At 35.7% G+C, this 19,625-nt stretch overlaps 1 protein-coding gene across 2 annotated transcripts in view; it reads left to right on the top strand.

Moving 5' to 3' along the window:
• The window catches only part of Reph (Regulator of eph expression), a 158,813-nt gene that overhangs the window by 113,882 nt on the left and 25,306 nt on the right, over positions 1-19,625 (top strand). The window contains exon 4 of one of the 2 annotated variants that reach the window (XM_081758753.1): positions 15,811-15,849. The exons of the other annotated variant lie outside the window; for it this stretch is intronic. Within the exon in view, the coding sequence (XP_081614879.1) occupies positions 15,811-15,849 (39 nt within the window). The remainder of the gene's footprint in view (positions 1-15,810; positions 15,850-19,625) is intronic. 2 annotated transcript variants of the gene reach the window in all.

The raw sequence follows: 19,625 nt of genomic DNA, 5'->3' as shown, positions 1-19,625 counted from the left end.
CCTTTTTCGTATTTCCATCCCCATACATCCAGCAATTGAAGCTTATACTTACGGTGCATCAATACGAGCGTAAGTAAGTCCCATTTTATTCGTTTGATAGATGAACTTATTACAAGAAATAAGATCGTCTAATCTGTAAAGAACAAAGGTAACATCTGATCAGATAATACAATTTGTCAATCATAGAATTGTTTGTATACGTATAGTACATTGTTTTGAGACCGAGGAACAGTAAAATTTGTCTAATGCTTTTTCCACAAAATAGGCCTATATAACGAGATAATCTAACCTGTCGTTTCCCAAGCTGTGGTCCGCGGACCGCAAAACAGGTAGTCAGAGGTGCCTATGCATTACCAACATCTGCTTTTACACCTCATTTCAGATGAGAAGCAACATGAGTAGTAGCAAATTGAATGTGATATTTAGCGCAGCGTTGCCAGATTACGGACTCCCCTTTCCCTTCTCGCTTTCTCCACCTAGCGTTATAACAAATTAATTAGCAACATTATTCATCATGTCAAGGGCCGCGGTGGCTAGTGGTTGAGCATTCATCTCTGGTGCATGGGGTCCTTGGTTCGATCCCAGCTTGCGCCAAATGAGCTTTGTTGTAGACAAACACCGTGTGTGTGGGTTTTCTGTAGGTTCTGTTTGCATCCACCATTCGTGACCATTTCTCATGATTACAATCTCCGTTAGCTTTGCCGGTATAATCGTCGAAAGTAAAAAAATTTCATTTCGTCATATGAAAAACGTTATTTCAATAAAAGAATATTCATTGCCCATGCTGGAAACACAAATATGAAAAAATTCTTTTAATTTAATCCGTTAAAAATGTTCAAAGCTCGTAGTTTATTTTATCCTGTTATCACTTCGTTCTTCTGTGAGATTGTGTTTTGTCGCTGTTAGCTTGTCTTAAATTTATTATAACAGGTTACAAATGTTAAGCAGGATTCTATGAAATCATTTTCTATATTTTTTAGAATTCTTACCTATAATATAAATTCTTGGAATTATTTTTAAAAATATATATTTTTTTAAATACATTTTCTAGAGCTTACGAAAACACAAAAGCAAATTCTATTTACTAAGAAAGAATCCGAGGAACAGTTACAAGAGTAAAAGTAAGAAGCTTTGTTTCCGCCAATTTTGTACCTCTCCGCGTCTCTAGACAGTCAAGGTTGTTCTGGGTGCAATGGTACCATTTAGATGCTTGCGCGTTTGTTCAACAATCAAGGGTTCATATATTGAGTAGAGGGAAGAGAGAAAGGGGGGGGGTGATGAAATAGTCAAACGTGAAAGGCGGAGAAAGAAATCACATTGCGTATACCGATAAGAGATGTTTGTTCTTCAAATTGTTTTCCGATAGAAATAGACTCTGCATTTACACTACCTGTACTCTACGAGTATGTACTATACGAAAATGTTTGTTCAAAAGTACTCAGTTACATCTGCATCTCCAAGGAAAGAGAACCTAAGTAATGTAAGTTTTATTTGGTATCCTGTGGTAGTTTACAGACTCGGTTTCAGGAACTGAACAAAAGCTCGAATTAAAAAACTACTAGCAGTTATGCGAGACAAGTATTCTAAAGATTTTCACAGTTGTTTTATGTGGAACTGGAAAGCTTTGAAAATCTGTATCATGACAACCAGCTGACGTAGAAACGTGCTGTTTCTATGTGTTCATAATTCATTTTCGTTCTTGCTAGAGACAGCAATTAATATAGTAATACAATATTTCTAGGTAACGCGTGTGGTATTGATAACATTCGCAGTGATACGAGAAGTCAGTATTATACTATCGCCTGCCACAAATTGACATCACGTAACTGCGATTGGAGAAAGCAGACAGCAAGTTTAAGGCCATGTAACTTATTTTCAAAAATATAAGCCCGTATAAGAGTTAAGGATCTTCGAAAATCAAAAGAAGAAAACTTAATTTCTCATCTTGTCTCGTCAGTCATTACTACTGACATCCGATGGCGTAGTCGATTGTTTTGCAGATACGGTATTGGTACATCCATGACTTCGTACACTGTCAACACTCGTTTTGTCGTATTCATTTCCTTTCTTCCTCATTTCCGATCAGAAAAGCCCGCTCCTACGCCATACATTGACTAGTTGAAAGTGTCTGCTATTATTCATAGAATCTCTTTGAAGTTTTTAGAAACATAACGCAAAGGAAAGCAGTAGATTACAGATCATACAGATGCGTAAGTAGATTATGGACCGATTTACATTACATGATAAATTTTACTTCGTCTTTTAAGATCGCAGCTAGCACTGTTTCATCCTTAACCACATCTTCCAATTAAATAATGTATTCAGTAAAAGTACATAGGCATTATGAGACGTTATTAGCTCCAGCGAAACTGGTAAGACTTACTTTTCAAGTATATTTTGTGCATTCCAGAATTATATTGCCAGTTATATCTGCGTTTCTGTCTTAAATACTATTGATGCTAGACTACAAAAATTACATGTGCTGACTCAATCAAAACTGGAGTAAGTTTAATAAATTCTTCAAAAGTAATTAAAGTTATTAAATTCAAACTCCAAATCCTCAATTTCATGTGAAGTAACCATTTTCAGGTTTACATTTTTGACGAGCAATGATGTCAGTATCTTATACGTACTCCAAGGAAGGTGTTCGGTATTTCCATTTTTGAAAGTTGACAACCCTACTTTCAACTTGTTTCCCAGGGTAAAATAATAAAGAAGGGGGGGGGGGGAGTTGATAGACCAAGCACGAGGGATGATAATAAGACGTTTGTAATATACACAGAAATTGTTTCTTTATACCCTCAAATTGTTCTCTGTAAAGGAATTATAAAAATAGGTCATAATTTCTGGGAATACGAATATGAGCAGTCGTGGTGATAACACAAAAATGGAGAAGTAGCGATGTCTGCTATCCGAGAAACTGGCTTCGGACTGCTCAAACATACATACACACGCGCTCACCCACTCATACAGACTCGGTGAGTATGGTCCCTAGTTCGATCCTTGTCCAAGTAAGTTTATGGTGGACATGTCCGTGGGTTTTCTCCCGTCCATCCCACTTTCTCATTCCACTAATTCTTCCATCATTCACTTGCCTTAATCATCGTCTCTGAGCCTAAAGTATATAATCGTGGACGTTGACCTGAAATATTTCACATTTTCATTCTCTCGCTCGCTCGGAACCGGTTCTACAACATACGACAAATGGAAGTGAATCTTATACTAATTGATGTATTGGTGAACACCTTTCTCTCTGTGTCTCACACTTGCTTGATGAATTGTATTTTAATTTCCCTTTTAGAGCTTTTTTGTTTGTTAGTTTGTTGTTCATGTTCAGTAAGTATTGAACAATAACATGAAATTTGTCACTACGGATCCCTTCCTTGCAGCGACTTCCCTTTTAGCACTCGATTAACAATTTATATTGCTTCCGTCTTCAGTTTGTTTTTTCTTGTGGTTGAGGCACTACTTATATAGAACTAAAAATAACAGCAGCCTGAAACAATAGTAGCACGTTTCATGCTCGACAGCAGCGGGTGTTTGTTCAGTGTGTTGCTTTGTATTCGTGGTATATTTTATTGGTAAGGTTAATTATAGTATAAGGTGTATATATAAATTCAATATAGAAGCTTTTCATGATATTTATCAATATCTATCAGAATCTGTTTTGCACTTACAACGCAAAATCATACGTTACTTGAAGATATATAAGATGCATGAACGCAACTAGTCGCATGTATCTGTATAATAGGCGCTCCCGTTGTTTTAATATACAGGATGGGCCGTAAGTTGACTGCAATGCCAGTTATCCAGTTCTCAGTTGGATATTGTAGCAGATTGTTGTAACAGTACGTTATAGTGTAGTTCGTGAGTAGTAAATGCAAAAAGTAATCTTACGTAATTACTACGCTTCCGCCAGTCGTCCCCAACTGGCTTCCATTGTACTAAAGTTGAAAATTTGCCCTAACCGCATTATATGTTAGTAAACGTTAGGCTCTAAAAAGATGTTTTTACTGATCGATTGCAAATTTTGTGTAGATTATTCAGTTCTAATTGAATATTTACAGAACATGACCGTTATTTAATACATTTTCAGCAGGGATGAAAAAAGAACCGGTTCTGACCCGCTTTTCAACCGATTCAGGCATCAAGAAACCATGCTAAAGATATGAACCTATCCGAAACGTTTTCACAAGAACCAGTTCATTTTTCATCCCTGACTTTTAGGGGTATAATCAAAGTGTTGAATTTTTTAAATTATATCCTACGACTTATATATTCCAACACCACATTTTTATATACGAGGGTTGTGTAGACCCCTATCTCATGGGCGTTTGTTTCATAGCTAAATGGCAATAAAAAAGGAGAAAAAAGTAAAAACTAAAAAAATAGTTACAAAATGTTGCCTGAAAAGGGATGAGTGAAAATTATCTATCCATTATATACACATACTATAAAAAGGCACAATGCAAGTAAATGCATTTACCTGAATTGGTCTTTTAGTTTGCTCGTTATCGTCCTCCCAAATAACTTCTGTTGGTAGAAAAAAGAAAATTCAAGAAAGTAGGAGTTTCGTTAAACGTTCTATTATTGTAACAAGTGAAAAAACTTGTTGTATTTCGTTCAACAAAAAAAAAAAAAAAAAAACGTAAATTAGAAAAAGAAAGGCCGTGCTATTCATTGTTTAAATAGGGTGAGTTCGCCAATAGTCGACCGCTGAAAAAAAAAAACTTACTTCTGAACACTCATAAAACGTGATGATTTCATAATATTTGACAAAAGTGAATTGTTTGCTTCATTTGGGTTGTTTTGTACCATACCGTGTGTTAACTGCTCACTTTTAAAATTTTTCAATGACATAAAAATACGTTTTACGAAAACTTACCGAAATTTCCACTTGTCGACCATCGTCATTCAGTAGTCGACCGCATTCATGCTATTAGTCGAGCGCGCAATTTCTATCGTTTCTATCGCTTAGAAGTAATTGATTGCGTTAGATGATGTTTGGGAATTTCATTATTCGTGAGATTTGAACTTGACAAAACGATGATACAGATTTTATCTAATTTTCTTAAAGTTTTTCTCCTTAGTGATTATAAATTAAAGGATTAGGCTATCAGGGTTTGATACATAGCAACTTTATTTGGAATAATGGGTTTGAATATTAAATGGTTCTTCCACGTGAAACAAGATTTCCCTCCTGCGTCATATGCACACGTTATCTTATCACTTATTATAGCTTTACAAATTCTAAACAAAGGACGACCCTAGTAGCAAAAAAGCTTTCGGCCATTTGGCGCATGCTTGGCTTTTGGCTTTCTACGCTTGCACTTCAAACGCATGCTTTCATACAATCTGCCTTTTGTCGTACTTGCAAGCGATGCTTTAGACCCTTCGCAGTGTGTCATAGCTCATTGGCCGTTCATTGGCTATAGACTTGATTTGTAAAACGCTTGGGTTGGAACACTGAATGCAAGGTTGCCCCCATGTAACTTCCTTACTGGAACCCAGCTTGCGACATGCTTGCACGTTTTCCAATCAAGCTGGATGTAAGCTTGATCGACTTGTAATTCAAGCGTACAGCAAGCTATTAGCCGTTTAGCTGTAGGCTTTTATTCCGTTGAAAGTAGGTGATAGTAATAAGTCACCCTGTTGGATTTTAAATTAGTATCGAAAAGTTGGAGTAAAGACAAAATAGGGAAAATAATGTAATGGAGTTTGTAGTGGTTTTGTAAAAATGAATTCTCTTAACGTTGTAGTGGTTTTGTAAAAATGAATTCTCTTAACGCTGTGCCTATTCCCACATCAGCCATCACGGATGAGTAGCTATTTATTGAACACAAGTGAATTTTAGTGACTTTACGTGTAAACATTGTGTATAGTAAACGAAAAACGTTCATTAAGAAAAATAAAGATCCCTTCGTTTATCTACTATGTAAACACTTGAATGAAATGGAGGATTGAATGTATTCTGACGAGTGTGGCAGGTGGAAATTTGGCTTCGTTCCTACTAATCCGCCCGGATTTACTTCCAAGACGTGGCGGTTACTTCAGTGAAACAAATGAACGTTCAACGTCGCCTACTAACTGTAGGGGATTTTGCTAGTAATTAATTCGTCCCAAGATTTATTGGAAGAAAGTTGTGGTGGGGTATTTATCCCAGAGAAATGGGGCGCGTAATTCTCAGCTCTAGGATAAATTCCTCTCTCTCTCTCTCTCTCTCTCTCTCTCTCTCTCTCTCTCTCTCTCTCTCATACACACACGCACAAACACAAAAAGAAAAGAGTTAAGTGGGGAGAAAAGGGTTCATTGGAGTGGAAAAGCAATGGAAGGTGCTGCTTCAGGAGATTCCATATGCCTAGCTCTGATTTCATGTAATGGAAGTTTTGAATTTAGATTTTGTTAGCTGAGCTTTGTACGCTGGGTACTCCGTGTGCTTGCTCATACCCACAACATACTTTTTTAATCCTATGCGCGAGGTAAAACTCTGGTTTTTCGCTTTTGGAACGTCGCCAAGAATTCTTCCGCTGTAGAGGAGAGAACAAGTGTGCTGACGATTTGTAGGGATGCATGTATCAAGCAGAGTTGGAAACGTTCACGTTGAAAAATGTTACAAAATTAAATTCATTTCGTAGTTTTGATTATTATAGTGCAGGATGTGTGATAATCCAGCAGGCATGGTGGGCCTAGAGTGTTTGCAAGACTTCGTGTGTCATGGGTGCGAATTCAGCTCGACGTGGGTGTAATTTCTCATACTCTGTTTCAGCCTAAAGTGTAGAAACGTGGGACGCAAAACACAGAAATACATTACGATGTATGAGAGGTCGAAACATTTGAGTAATATTTCGTTGGAATAGCATTGAATCCATCTTGTGGCCCCGCGTAGCATACTCGCTAATGTTCTTATTCTTGCTGCGAGCGGTTCCAGGTTCGATTCTCGGAGGGGACACTTAATCGAGAAAGTATAGAAAGCTTTTTCAGACCAGCCATGCGGAGTGAAGTTTTTCCTGAGTTTTCCTCATTCCCACTAGGCAAATGCCAGGATGGTACCTAACATACAAGTCCCACACCACTTCCTTTCTTCTTTCCTTTTTCTTGGATAGTGTGATCGCCGAGGGAGGTCTTTCCTCATACCTGACGAGTTAACATGGCCATAGATGTCGAAAGCCCAGAAATCTAATTTCGTAATACGTAACTGAATCCATTTTTGTTTTAATTATGTAGTTCCACCCGAGCCGTTGGCCCAGTGTACGGTACATGTTAAATTTGCGTTTAATTAAAATCGAATCGTTTACATTCAACAAAATTATTTATTTTTGAACTTGCTCACCAACTAATTCAAACTCTATACTATATTTATGCTATTCTAACACTTCGTTACATAGGCAAGCGATTACGCAAGTTGCTACCTCTAACTTCCTTTTTATTATTATTACGACTAGTGTGACAGTCAGAAGTTCGCCATTTATTATTAGGATAAAGTAATGGGTATTTGAATAGTTACCTTTCTTGCCGTAGTGATTATCAGAGATTTTCAGTAGTCCTATCAAGCAAATATATGTTCTTACGATCCGTGTTTTATTTGCAAAACGCCTATTATTTCCAATGTGAAAATGTATCACTACTGCAGCCGAATTTGGTTGATATTTAATACAATTTTGACGTCGTGCTTGTGCCGTATAGATAAAAGAGAAGGTGTAACGATCGGAACCGAAAGACCATTTTATCAACTTTCGGTGGGAAGGATAAAGGTACACTCACGGAATTAATTAGGTTAACGTCTTTTAATGAGCACCTTAATGAGATAGCAACATTGTACTTGCGAAGTTTAGCAATGGTGTAGCAGGTCTTGTACCGCCCTAATGTTTTGTAACGAAGGATGTGGATGTTACATTTGGGTTTATTCGAGAAAATGGGGTAGAAATTCTACCAAAAGCATAATATTGAAATTGGTCGTAGCTTCCTTATGACTCCGCTAAAGCCCGATAAATGCGACCGTGTCATCGTGGTTTAAACGTCTAATTTGTTATTTACAAATCTGTGTTCGAATCCAGGCTGTACAGTTTTTATTTTTACAGTTAGAGAAATTTAGAAGGAATTCGTACTCGTGAACGCCGAACCTTGACGAGCAGAACTACTCGTTGATTGAAACCCACATACGAAATACGTTATCAAATCTTATCCCCTCCTTTTCCGTCATATTATTATAAATATTAGCTGCAGAATCCTAATATTTCCATCTAATCATTGATTTGCACACACACGAAGCAAATGGGGGGGGGGGATTTTCAATTGAAATATACGAACAACCTGTATAACCTTCCTGTATAAGATTCAAAATAAGCCCTAATAACAGCTGGACAGATAGACCAGTGGTAAAATAATGGAAAAATCAGTTTTAAGCCAAGGATCAGAGGTTCGCATCCGCGACAGGCAAAATTGTTTGAGTCTACAGTAAAAATTAAATAAGTTTTAAAAATATAGGTTGATAGCAAGACGTGAAATAAGTAAGAAAACATACAACACTGGAATACAGATACAATGACATCACACACACCAAGAAACACCTTGCTTCATGTGAAAATATTAGTTGTGTGAAACAATAGCTGTCAGCGTTCATCAGTAATTCAAACGTATATAATTCTGCGTTAAGGAATCTAGACATTTGAATGCATTTCTTATTCCATGAAATATTACGTTTCTTCATTGGTGTGCATTGTAAATTCTTTTTATTGGAAATGAAACACAAGCCAATAAAATTTGAAACTAATACATAGTACCCTTTGTATTGATTATTTTGTAAGTATATTGTATTTATTTATTTATTTATCAACACAACAGGCATTACTGCCCAATTATAGTGTCTACATATGAACTTAAATATATAATGTTACAGTATAACGTAAAACTTGAATACAAATATATATATATATATATATATACTATGTAATTAACATGATGCTTGAACACAAAATATTAAATTAAAATAATACATTTTACTTTTTTTTTTTTTTTTTTTAGAACATTCAATACTAGTTTTTTGAATGACTTCTGAACGATATATATCTACATCTTCATAATCTTTAATGATTGTATTGTATGTAGCACAAATTCTCCATGTAGATGACATATTCAGTGCATTTGTACGTGCCTTTCTGCAGTAGATTAGGCCACGATTTCCCTTGCGTGTTTTGAGGGATGGAACCTGTATCATTATTTTTGCAGTTATGTCTGTACAGTTTATTTTGTTGTGCAAAAGTCTGTGTAAGAAAATGAAGTCGTTCAACGTCCGTCTTTGTTCAGGTGTCTGAAGTGTAAATTTATCAAGTAAATTATCATACGGTTCGTATTTTGGGTAAAGTCCTGTCCTCTTGTACGTGAGAAAACGTATGAATTTGCTTTGTATTTGCTCTGCTTTTTGGCTACGTGTTTTCACAGAAGTGTTCCAAATAAGTTAGGCATATTCAATTTTGGATCTTACGTTTTAAAGTGTTGCCATTTATAAATTCTTTGGTCGTTCTGATAAGAAACCCAAGATTTCTACATGCATCTTTAGTAATATATGCCACATGATGCGCAAAGGTTAATTTTTTGTCAAATATATCACCTAAGTCTTTAATTGTATCTAATTTTTCTAAATTTATTCCATTGATCGAATAAGCAAAGTTATTCGGTTTTTCACGTCTACTATATGTAATGGTTTTGCACTTATTAATATTTACTTCAAGTCTATTGGTAGTACATCAGTTTAGTATATTAGTCAGGTACTGTTGCAAGAGTGGATGGTCATCTATATATTTCACATTTGCAAATATTTTTAAATCATCTGCAAAGAGTAATTTGTGAGAGTTATGGATATAAAATGGCAGATCATTAATAAATAATAAAAACAAGAGGTCCAAGATTAGATCCTTGGGGAACTCCGGAATTTACATGAAAGCTTTTGGTTTTAAATTCTTCACACAGAACGGATTGTCTACGTTCACTCAAGTACGAATTGAAAAAAGTTATCATAAGGGGACAAAAATTGAAAGTGGCAAGTTTCTGAATTAGTATGTCATGATCCACAGTATCAAATGCTTTATGAAAATCCGTATATATTACATCTACCTGTTCATTATTATCGAAGGATGATTGAAATTAATCATGAGACGTGATGGAAAGTATGGTGGCAGAAAAGAGGAAGATGGCGAAAGAGGCTACAGTTCATGGACGGTATTAAAACATACAAATCATTTGTAAAGACGAAGAGGTTAGGGTGCATGAAAGCTTTCGGTTACGGAAAGCGATCTGCCAGTAATGACAATATCTGTGGTGATGATGATTTTTAAGGATCTCGAAGAATATCGCCACAGAAACAAACAATAAATGTTTTCCATATAAAGCCAACATATTTGATGATGATTATAACTGTCGTATCATAGCATCTATCGATACGTTACTCTGTGCCTATTTCTTCTTAAACTCAGTTTTTTTTCTCTCTCTGATTTCTCAATTAAAAATCCACATATCCGTGATCATGAAAGGCTTACATCACGGTGATTCCAATCCCCAAATTTTAACACACCTATTTACAGCTTATTTCATATGCGACTCTGGAATCGATGTCGCTTTCAAATCTGGCTAAATTTTAACAATGAAATGATCGAATTGGTCTAGTATTTAATAAAAGGAATATATTCTTCTCGAGTGTTAGAAGAAAAAACTAAGACTTATAAAAGTGAAGAAAACACATTAAGCTTTTGTTCATGTATAATGAAGCAAAAGAGGTTTTTACATTAACTGCAGTTTGCTGCAAACAGGAATTTTATTTCGTAAGTGATGGCAAAGAAACTGAAATAGTTTTTTTTAAAGTTGCCGTTGACAGATTGTCCAACCTACTTGGTCATGGACTTCTGCCAGGTGAAGTTCGAATTATAAAACCTGTTTTACATGCTTCAAGATTGCTTCAAGGACGAAGAGTACTAGTCTGATTTAAATGGGAGGAGAACCATTGTTTAATCTCGATGTACTACGTGATTTTTCAAAGTCAACACAAAATGTGTCCTTTCAGGAATAAGAATAAAATTGTCATTTTAGTGCCAAATATGCACAGTGACTGTCAAGTGAACTTCTGATTTAACATTTAAGGGTCGTTCTTACATGTCACAAATTAAGTATTCAACTCTCTGCAAGTTGATTTGGTCAAAGGTAAACATCTAAATGAGGGCAAGCTGTAGTCTTGCTCACCTTAAATAGCACTTGAGGCTGAGATCAACATGACGTGAGGTCGGGGGCAAGTAAGGTTAATAAACTACAGCTAAACCTTTTTTTTTTAAAGCCCGCGAAGGATTAGAACAAACTTCTTTGGTAATGTGTTGTGTAGTCAATTCAACATATTACTTCCTAGTTTTTGTTTTTTGTTTGGTATGGTTTCTAGACCAGCGTTTCTCAGCCGCTATGTCACGAAATTGTTACGTCTTCTAAGATCTGCAAAGAAATCATCATTACAAGAAAATAATTGATCGTCAATCGACTCGATTTCACACTTGCCTTCCAAGTTTAGAACTGGAAAGTTCGCTTTTAACGCTGTTCATTTTTCTTGGGAAAGAAAGACTGACTATGAGAGGTGTCTGTCAAGAGTTCGTCCACGCATAGTTATGCTTTGCAGGAGTAGCCAGGGACAAATATCTCACTAGTTTTAAGTTTGATGTCTTATATTTCTGATGGTAATATTTCTTTTTTGTATTCCTGCTTCAGTCATAACTTTCTGTGCTGTTAATATGTTCCTATTCAAGAGTTTCCATAATTTACTTAAGTGAATTGTCAGTTTTAAAAAGGGAAAGAAGACCAAAAAAAAAAAAAAAAAAAAGACATTTTGCACTTTACAATGTCTCCTACAGTAATTCTTAGCTTTACTTTACACGTGAGTGGTACAATGTCAAATTTTCGAGTGGCCAGTTCCGAAATTTTTACCGAAAAGTAAAATCGAATTCGGAAAAATTTCGATGTCTAAAATTTCCGGAATTCAGAAAATTCAGTACTTTTCCGAAATCCAAAAAGTGAAATCTCAGATTCCGGAAAATTTTACCATTCCTGCTCAAGTTCCAATACAGACTTGGTGATTATTGAATGAAAACTATTACAGTTTTTTCTTTGATTTCTCAACATTTTGACTTTCGAACTTCGGTCCCTTTATTTAACCTGACTCAGGTTTCTTCTCAGTTGTCTTAAGATACTTGGTCAAAAAAAAAAACATTCACTCGCTCTGTTGAACCTTTATGAATTAAATAAGATTTATTTACATTTAGTATAGTAGGGGGTTCGTTTCTTGAATTTAGGTATCCTACCCTATATCTTTTAGTCTTACTCAGATTAAGAGCATTATGTATTGTATTTAGTCATTTAGCAAAATGTGAATAGCTATGTTCAGGCTTGTCGCTAACCTCATCCATTTTTTATTTTTTTTTATTTATTATTATTTTTAATTTTAGTGAATAACTTAGACTGAAGCGAATCAAAAATGCGGAAACTGAGTCAAGTAATATAAATAATGTTTTAAACTGAACTTAAGTGTTTTAATACCTTTTCGTATAGACCAGAAATTTGGGTGCATAGTTTATGGTCTCAAGTGTTGGACACCGAAATTTATACACTACACAAAAGGCTTTGAAAACTGTTATTGCTTGATTCGATTGAAGTTCAGCATCTCTATATAAGACATGCATCTACTGTTTCAAGATAGTCTAAACCACCACATTTTCAGGCTCTCGCACCGGGAATCAAACCCGGAAACACGTGCACCAGAGGCGCGCGCTAGCAACTAGACTAGCGTGGAGAGCTAATTATGGGTTCATGTAGTAGCACTCTACAAATATTAAGCTCACTTGATACATTTTTTAAGTTCTTTATTGATTAAAAAAAATGGAAGCGTGCTCAGCGAAGTCTTAACAGATATTTTGTTTTCCTTGAAGAGTGACATTAAACTTGATTTGTAAAAAAAAAAAGGAAAATTAACAATAATAATGAGAGAGTTTTACATAAATAGTTTCAATCCTTCCGTATCTGACTAGTATAAATATTGAGAGAGAACAGTGGGTAAAGGCATTTGTTTCTTGTACAGATGCGTGAAGTTACTCCTTCAAAGTTTCTTCATGCATGGATGTGCCTCGGCATCTACCCTACCATGTTTTATTCTTAGCACCCAAGGTGATGTATAATATATCTTACATATTGTTGAGAAACTTAAAAATTTTATTTTATTGTAACTTATGAGAGTTACTACTGTACGTGTTATTCAGTTTGTAGGATCACAGAACGTACCTGCTTTACATTATTCTTTTATGAACAATTCACAGAAATAAAGGAATTGTATATACTTACTCTCCGCACATTCAGCGTGCCCTCTATAATTTGTGAACCCTAAATGTAATTGAAAATCTTCTAATAATTATATCTCAGCAATCAATGTTCGTATGTAAAATAGAAAGTAATGATAGTCCGCAGCTCATTGCTTTAGTAGACTTAACGCCTCTCTCCAGCGCCAAAGCCATACAAGATATTATTACTTAACGTGGTATGCTTACCTATAATTTCCGAGGCTGTATGTCTTGCGCTGATCAACCCTTGATCCAACGTACAGGTATCTTGCGTACTATCCACTTCTACATGAAGAAACATTGATATGAAGTAATGCTTGCAAATAGAGATAGTTAAGAATTAATACTAATTATAACTAGAGACCGGATGTTAAGTAAAATTCCTATGCTAAAATATTAAAGATATGATCAAAAGTAACGCTTTAAAGTTTATATGAAGGGTTAGTTGTAATTTAAGCCAATTTTATTTTGCCTACTTCGTCCCTTACTGCCTAAATAATTGCTTTAGTGTCTAATCTTGCCTATTTTATGCATTTTCTTCAAAATAAGCCTTCATTGGAAAAATAAAAATATATATATATTGAGCTGAGTTGATTTTGAATTTAATGTCCCTTTCAGCAGCTAGGCTCTATGAGATGGGATTTACTGATTAACGTGGAATCCGAACCACATGAGATCCCGCTGGGAATCGAATCAGGTCTCCTACGGCAAAGGCGAATTTATATAATATAAATAACACGTACACACACACACACACACACACACACACACATATATATATATATATATATATATATATATATATATATATATATATATATATATATATATATATATATATATATATGTAAACAAAAGCACTGGTATTTTACAAGGTATATATGAAATACATATCAAGTTTCGTTTTTATACATACAGTAATAGAAGATATTAACAATAGGTATGCTTATATAAGCTTTGAACATTATCTATGACTTTAATCTACTTTTTAATAGTATTGAAATTAAATGAAAGTGAAATCTTTGAGTTTTACGTCCCACGGTTATGCCGGTTAGGCTAAAGGAGACAGTGATTATGAGAAATGAATGAATTGATGGAATGAAGAAAGTGGGAGGAAACGGGAGAACTCCGAGAAAACCTACGCACACGGTGTTTGTCCACCACAAAGTTCACTTGGCGGGAGCAGGGTTTGAACCCGGGACCCCATGCACCAGAGGTGAATGATTACCACTGAGCCACCGCGGCCCCTTTTAATAGTATTGAGTATTTATCTTCATTATTTCAAGTTACATTTCAGTGCCTATTTGCCTGCATGTTTTCCAGGTTTTTAATGCCTAAACATATGGAAAATTATGACTAAAATTCTTGTGCAAAATTGTGTAATTCTTATTGCTCGGCATTCCACACAAGTGAATCAGAAAAGTGGACCAAAATGTCACTCCGTAACAGATCCAAACGCGTGCCCTGCAACTTGCGTAAGAAAAATGCTTACAAGATTTTCGTCTCACCTTCTGTAAGATTCTGAGAAAAGTGTTAAGAAAACTTCAGCTGGTAATTTTCATAAAGGGAATCTCAGGGTTGTATATTTGTCCCCAAAAAAACTATGTAATGCACTTAACATGATTTTCATGTTTCTCCCGATATACTCCATATTGCGCTTAGATTAATTTCCTTGGAGAGTTTTGAGAAGGGTTGGAGGACGAAACCGAAGGATGTTCCAGTGGCTGAAATCAATGCAGAGTGCTTACACACGTTATAGCAACTAACCACATTATCTAGAGTCAATAGTTATATTGTTTAGATGACGAGAGTATTTACTTTGTACCCAGGTAGTTATAAGGCAGACAGTATTTGGAAGTGCATAGATGCAAAACTATACTAATGATACCTTTTATGGTTAATTGTATCAAATGAATGAAAATGAAAACTTTGTTTAACGTTCTACGTTTATACCCTTCAGGTTAAGGGTGACGATGATCAAGCCAAGCGAATAACGATGGAAAATTGGTGGAATGAGAATGTGGGGAAACGAGAATACCCCGAGGAAACCCACGAACACGGTTGGCCACCACAAACATTTGGCCGGGAATTGAGCCAGGGACCCAACGCACCAGAAATAAGCTGTTTACCACTTGAACCACTGCCCCCCCCCTCTCGTAAGTACCAAAATACTTCCAGGTATCCAAATAATTGAGGCGCCTGTTGGTTCGATTTCTGGTGCACATGGGACATTTCTGTTGTAACTATATGCATTTAGAGGCAAATGTCGAACTTCGCTCTGGAAACTAAAAAATAGCACAAGCGGTCTTGTCAGCGCCATGGAATGAAGTTAAACCAATACTAATTGTTTTATTTATTGTTAGAATGTAATAAGTACTTTTAATGTCTGTCATGTTCTTATATGTGAATCTATCTGCCATTTCACTAATTGCATTTTTTTGTTTTCTTGCAGGTGAGTTCAGGGATGACAGATAATGATGGCTACAATGTGGTAAGTCAGGTTATTCCCAGCTTCTTATTTCTTCTCACTGTTGCATAAATTTTTGGTCAGAACATACTATCTTCATAAATTGCCCTTTTAAAAATCCAAATTTTTATATTTCGGCCATTTTTTTTTCCTCAGAGCTCAGTTATCCATAATGAAAGCTTACTGCGCATGGTAGTACAGGAAGAATATTATAACAATGAAAAAGGCTTCTAGCTTTTTTCTTTCTCAGAAGAAATAAAGCAAATAAGGAATTCATGCTTTTTTCTTTTTCTTTTTTGATTGTGTTAACCAATTGCTTGGTCTATCAGTTTCTGGACAGTACAGACGTGCAATGAGATTTTGAATTCTTCACGATACTTCATGGTGTCGCGATTGACTGGTGCCACTCTAAACTCACTTTCAAATTGCCCTAACCATAAGTACGTCAGTAGAAAGTTGAGATCTTTGTGTCTATAGATTGCTGGAATTATATATCCCGCTACAGCTATCCTGGTCAGACGATCAATTAAACTATGGTCTCGCAGCAATTGGAATGCGTGCTGAAGCCAGTGCTTATATAGACCACAGAGATGTTATTCTGTTTCAGAACACCATATGAAGTAATGTGAAGCATGATATAGTTACCCAACTTGGTAGGGAAAGATGTCCCTCATATTCTCTGGACATTGCACCATCGGCCCGTCATTTGTTATACAAATATCTATGTGGGTGTGGACCAGTATTTCTTTCAAAAAACGTATCGGGGTGGCCACTCTAAAACTACGTATTAACAGAACCTGCAGTTACTGTACAAGCAACAACTTTCAGTTTTCACTTACCTGTTCGGTTGGCAGACACAAGGCACCACCTTATCTCTAAATATGAAAGAAAAAAAATAGCAGCTTCAGCAAGAGCTTTGGAACACTTGTAAAGTAGCAATATGAAAACATTTATTTTTTATTGTATTCTGAAAATATTTATATCTCTCACTGCTGGTATACTATTATCATACTATTCTAGTACTATTAGTCTTATCTCCTGGGGACACTACCCCCAAAGGAAACATACCGTAAAGAAACACTCGAGTGGACAACGGTTCCAAACAATCGACGAATTGATTCACGTACTAAACTATTAATAGTTTGGTTTACGTGCCGCTAAACTTTTCCATCGTTGGGTGCATAAGTTCACATAAGCGTTGAGGATGATTACTGGTGCTAAAGACTTCTTGGCATTTCACATTGTTTCCTCTGTCTTTGTAATGTCAAAATACAATAGAACTTCTTTGAATACCAAAATCGGGTAAGGAGTTTGGATTACTAAAACTCCTTTACGATATATATTTACGCTGTCCGTCTAGGAGACAAAAATCTCTACTACTTGATGAATCTCCAGGCCAGGGTGTGTTGATGTAGACATTAAAACCGGAAGTGGTAGAAGTTTTATATATTATAATATATTATATATACCACTGTAGAGTAAAAACGGTGACAGTGAGAATCGATTAAGCATGCCAAGAATATATTTCATCTCCACTCTTAATCTCTCATACCGAAAGTGCCAGAAAATCAACCACTTCCGGTTTGAATATTGCGAAAGTACCACATCCTGCAAACCAAACTCAATCACATAGTATAACGTGACATTGTGCTTATGCGGAGGTAACTTCTAGAAACGAAATGAAGCTGCTAAATCTTTCCTGTAAGAATTAATATATTCGTAAGAAAGGGGGGGAAAAAGGTATAAAGCATCTACTTCATTAATCTGAAACCGGATGCGTAGGACTTATACGCAACATGGGAAAATTTTGTCATAAAATCTTAGAACCTCTGGAGACTAGAATAGGACAAAAAAGTACGGATATTTTTAATAGTTAACACTAAATAAAGGTTTGGGTAAAGATAAGTATATTTTGTTGAAAATGAAACATTTCAAGGCTCTTTGATACTGAATTTCTCATGTGTCATTTGAAAGGTTTTTTGTCATTTATATGTACAGCCTTGTTCAAAACATTCTTGGTCACCACTGTACTTTAGAAGGTTATATTCTGGCATTTGTACGTAGGGAATTTTGATATTTTGTTTCTAAACAGACCTCTCCCTTTGCTAAAGAAAATACATATTTGTTTAATTCCAACTATAGGTACGAATGCAAAGCTTTCCCAGGAGAAATTGGTCGTGTTATTTGAACGAGACTACAATTTACGGATAGTAGTGTACAGGGCTGGATCCAGGATTCTCTGAGGGGGGGGGGGCGCACCAATAACTACCAGTACATTTGAATTAAATTTGAGTTTTTTTAAAAAAATGCCTTTAGGCATCTGTGGTGCGAATGAGGAATTCCTTTGGAAATGCTAAGTGTCTGCTCTCGATGAATTCTTTTTCTCAATCTTCAGAAAATTGACTTAAAATATTGATTTTGCAAAACTCACTGCTAGTTTCTCACTTTAGATAATGTATATTTACAACGAAAGGGGGCTGTACGTGCCCCTTTGTAACACCCCTATCCGGCCTGGTAGTATTTTTATTGCATGTAATAAATCGTGTACAGACTGTGGATTGAAGTATCAGATTTATTGTTCCATATAATTATACTGAGCATTTGTATAATGTACGATAATTTCTTAAATGGGACGCGGCAAAGAAATACAAAGATCTTAGAGAAACAAAACATGAGATACAATACGTCTTGGGAGAAATTTTGTTGGCGCTTCTTCTGTGCTTCGTGAGGCGAACCAAATAAGTAACACCATGTATGACTAATTCCTAGCATAAGTTATCCTAGAACCTCAATATACACCTTAGAGTTGGTATTTTCTCCATCTTTTCCATGGAGTTTCGCCAGTTTCTTGGGCAAGTTTCGATAAAGTGGAGGAGACTTGCTATTCTTCACATTTTTTCCTCGTTCTTACTGCCCTTTCCTTCTCTTCCTGCTCTCTGATATCTGAAGGATAAATGACAGAAATCGCATACTAACCTGATCTCTGTGCTTTAATAGATATCCTGTCTAATCGCATGTGGACAGGTCGGTTCCGTTTTAACTGTCATTGAACACTTAACTTCACTTACGATGTGTTTCCGAGAACTCTCTCCCTCAAGTTACTATTTGACTACCACTTAGGCCACATTGCCACGTTAAATGAATCTTGTAGCTCTGTTGCCCTTGGTGATGAATATTTTCAGCGTTCGGTGTCCACATTGTGTTGCCACGAATTCGGTTCGTTTGGGACACACCTAACACACTTATAGCCTTGGATGCACTTTCTCCAACTAATCCCCTACCCACGATTTGGCCTTTTTGAAGCTCTAAGAGGTATTTTTTTTTTAATCAACATCAATACATAGCTCCTTTCTAATTCACTTGACGTACTACAGTCAATTGACACCTAAGGCCTGGGCTATACGGGCGCTGTTAACGCGGTGTTAGAAACAGAATTTATTATTATTAGTTGAAAATAGGCCCCTTTATTTATTTATATATATATATATATATATATATATATATATATATATATATATATATATATATATATATATATATATATATATATATATATATATATATTCTCATTTACACCAATTCTTTTTGTAGCATTACAGTAAGCTTTGTACCGGAAGGACTTGACTCACTGCTTCCAAATTTCGAAAAATGCATTTAAATGCAACAACTCCAAATGCTTATCGCGTGGATTGCGTTTCCGACTATATTAATTTTTCTTCTGCTAAATTGAAGGGCTCCCCATAAACCCTCTACTCTTGTCTACGCCACTGAAAATATATATATTGTAGTACATACGCACA

Source organism: Thermobia domestica, chromosome 5, assembly GCF_964235325.1.
Source record: "Thermobia domestica chromosome 5, izTheDome1.hap1.1, whole genome shotgun sequence".
Lineage (NCBI taxonomy): Eukaryota > Metazoa > Arthropoda > Insecta > Zygentoma > Lepismatidae > Thermobia > Thermobia domestica.
Note: the sequence above shows the minus strand (reverse complement) of the source record. Positions and strands in the feature narration are given on the sequence as shown.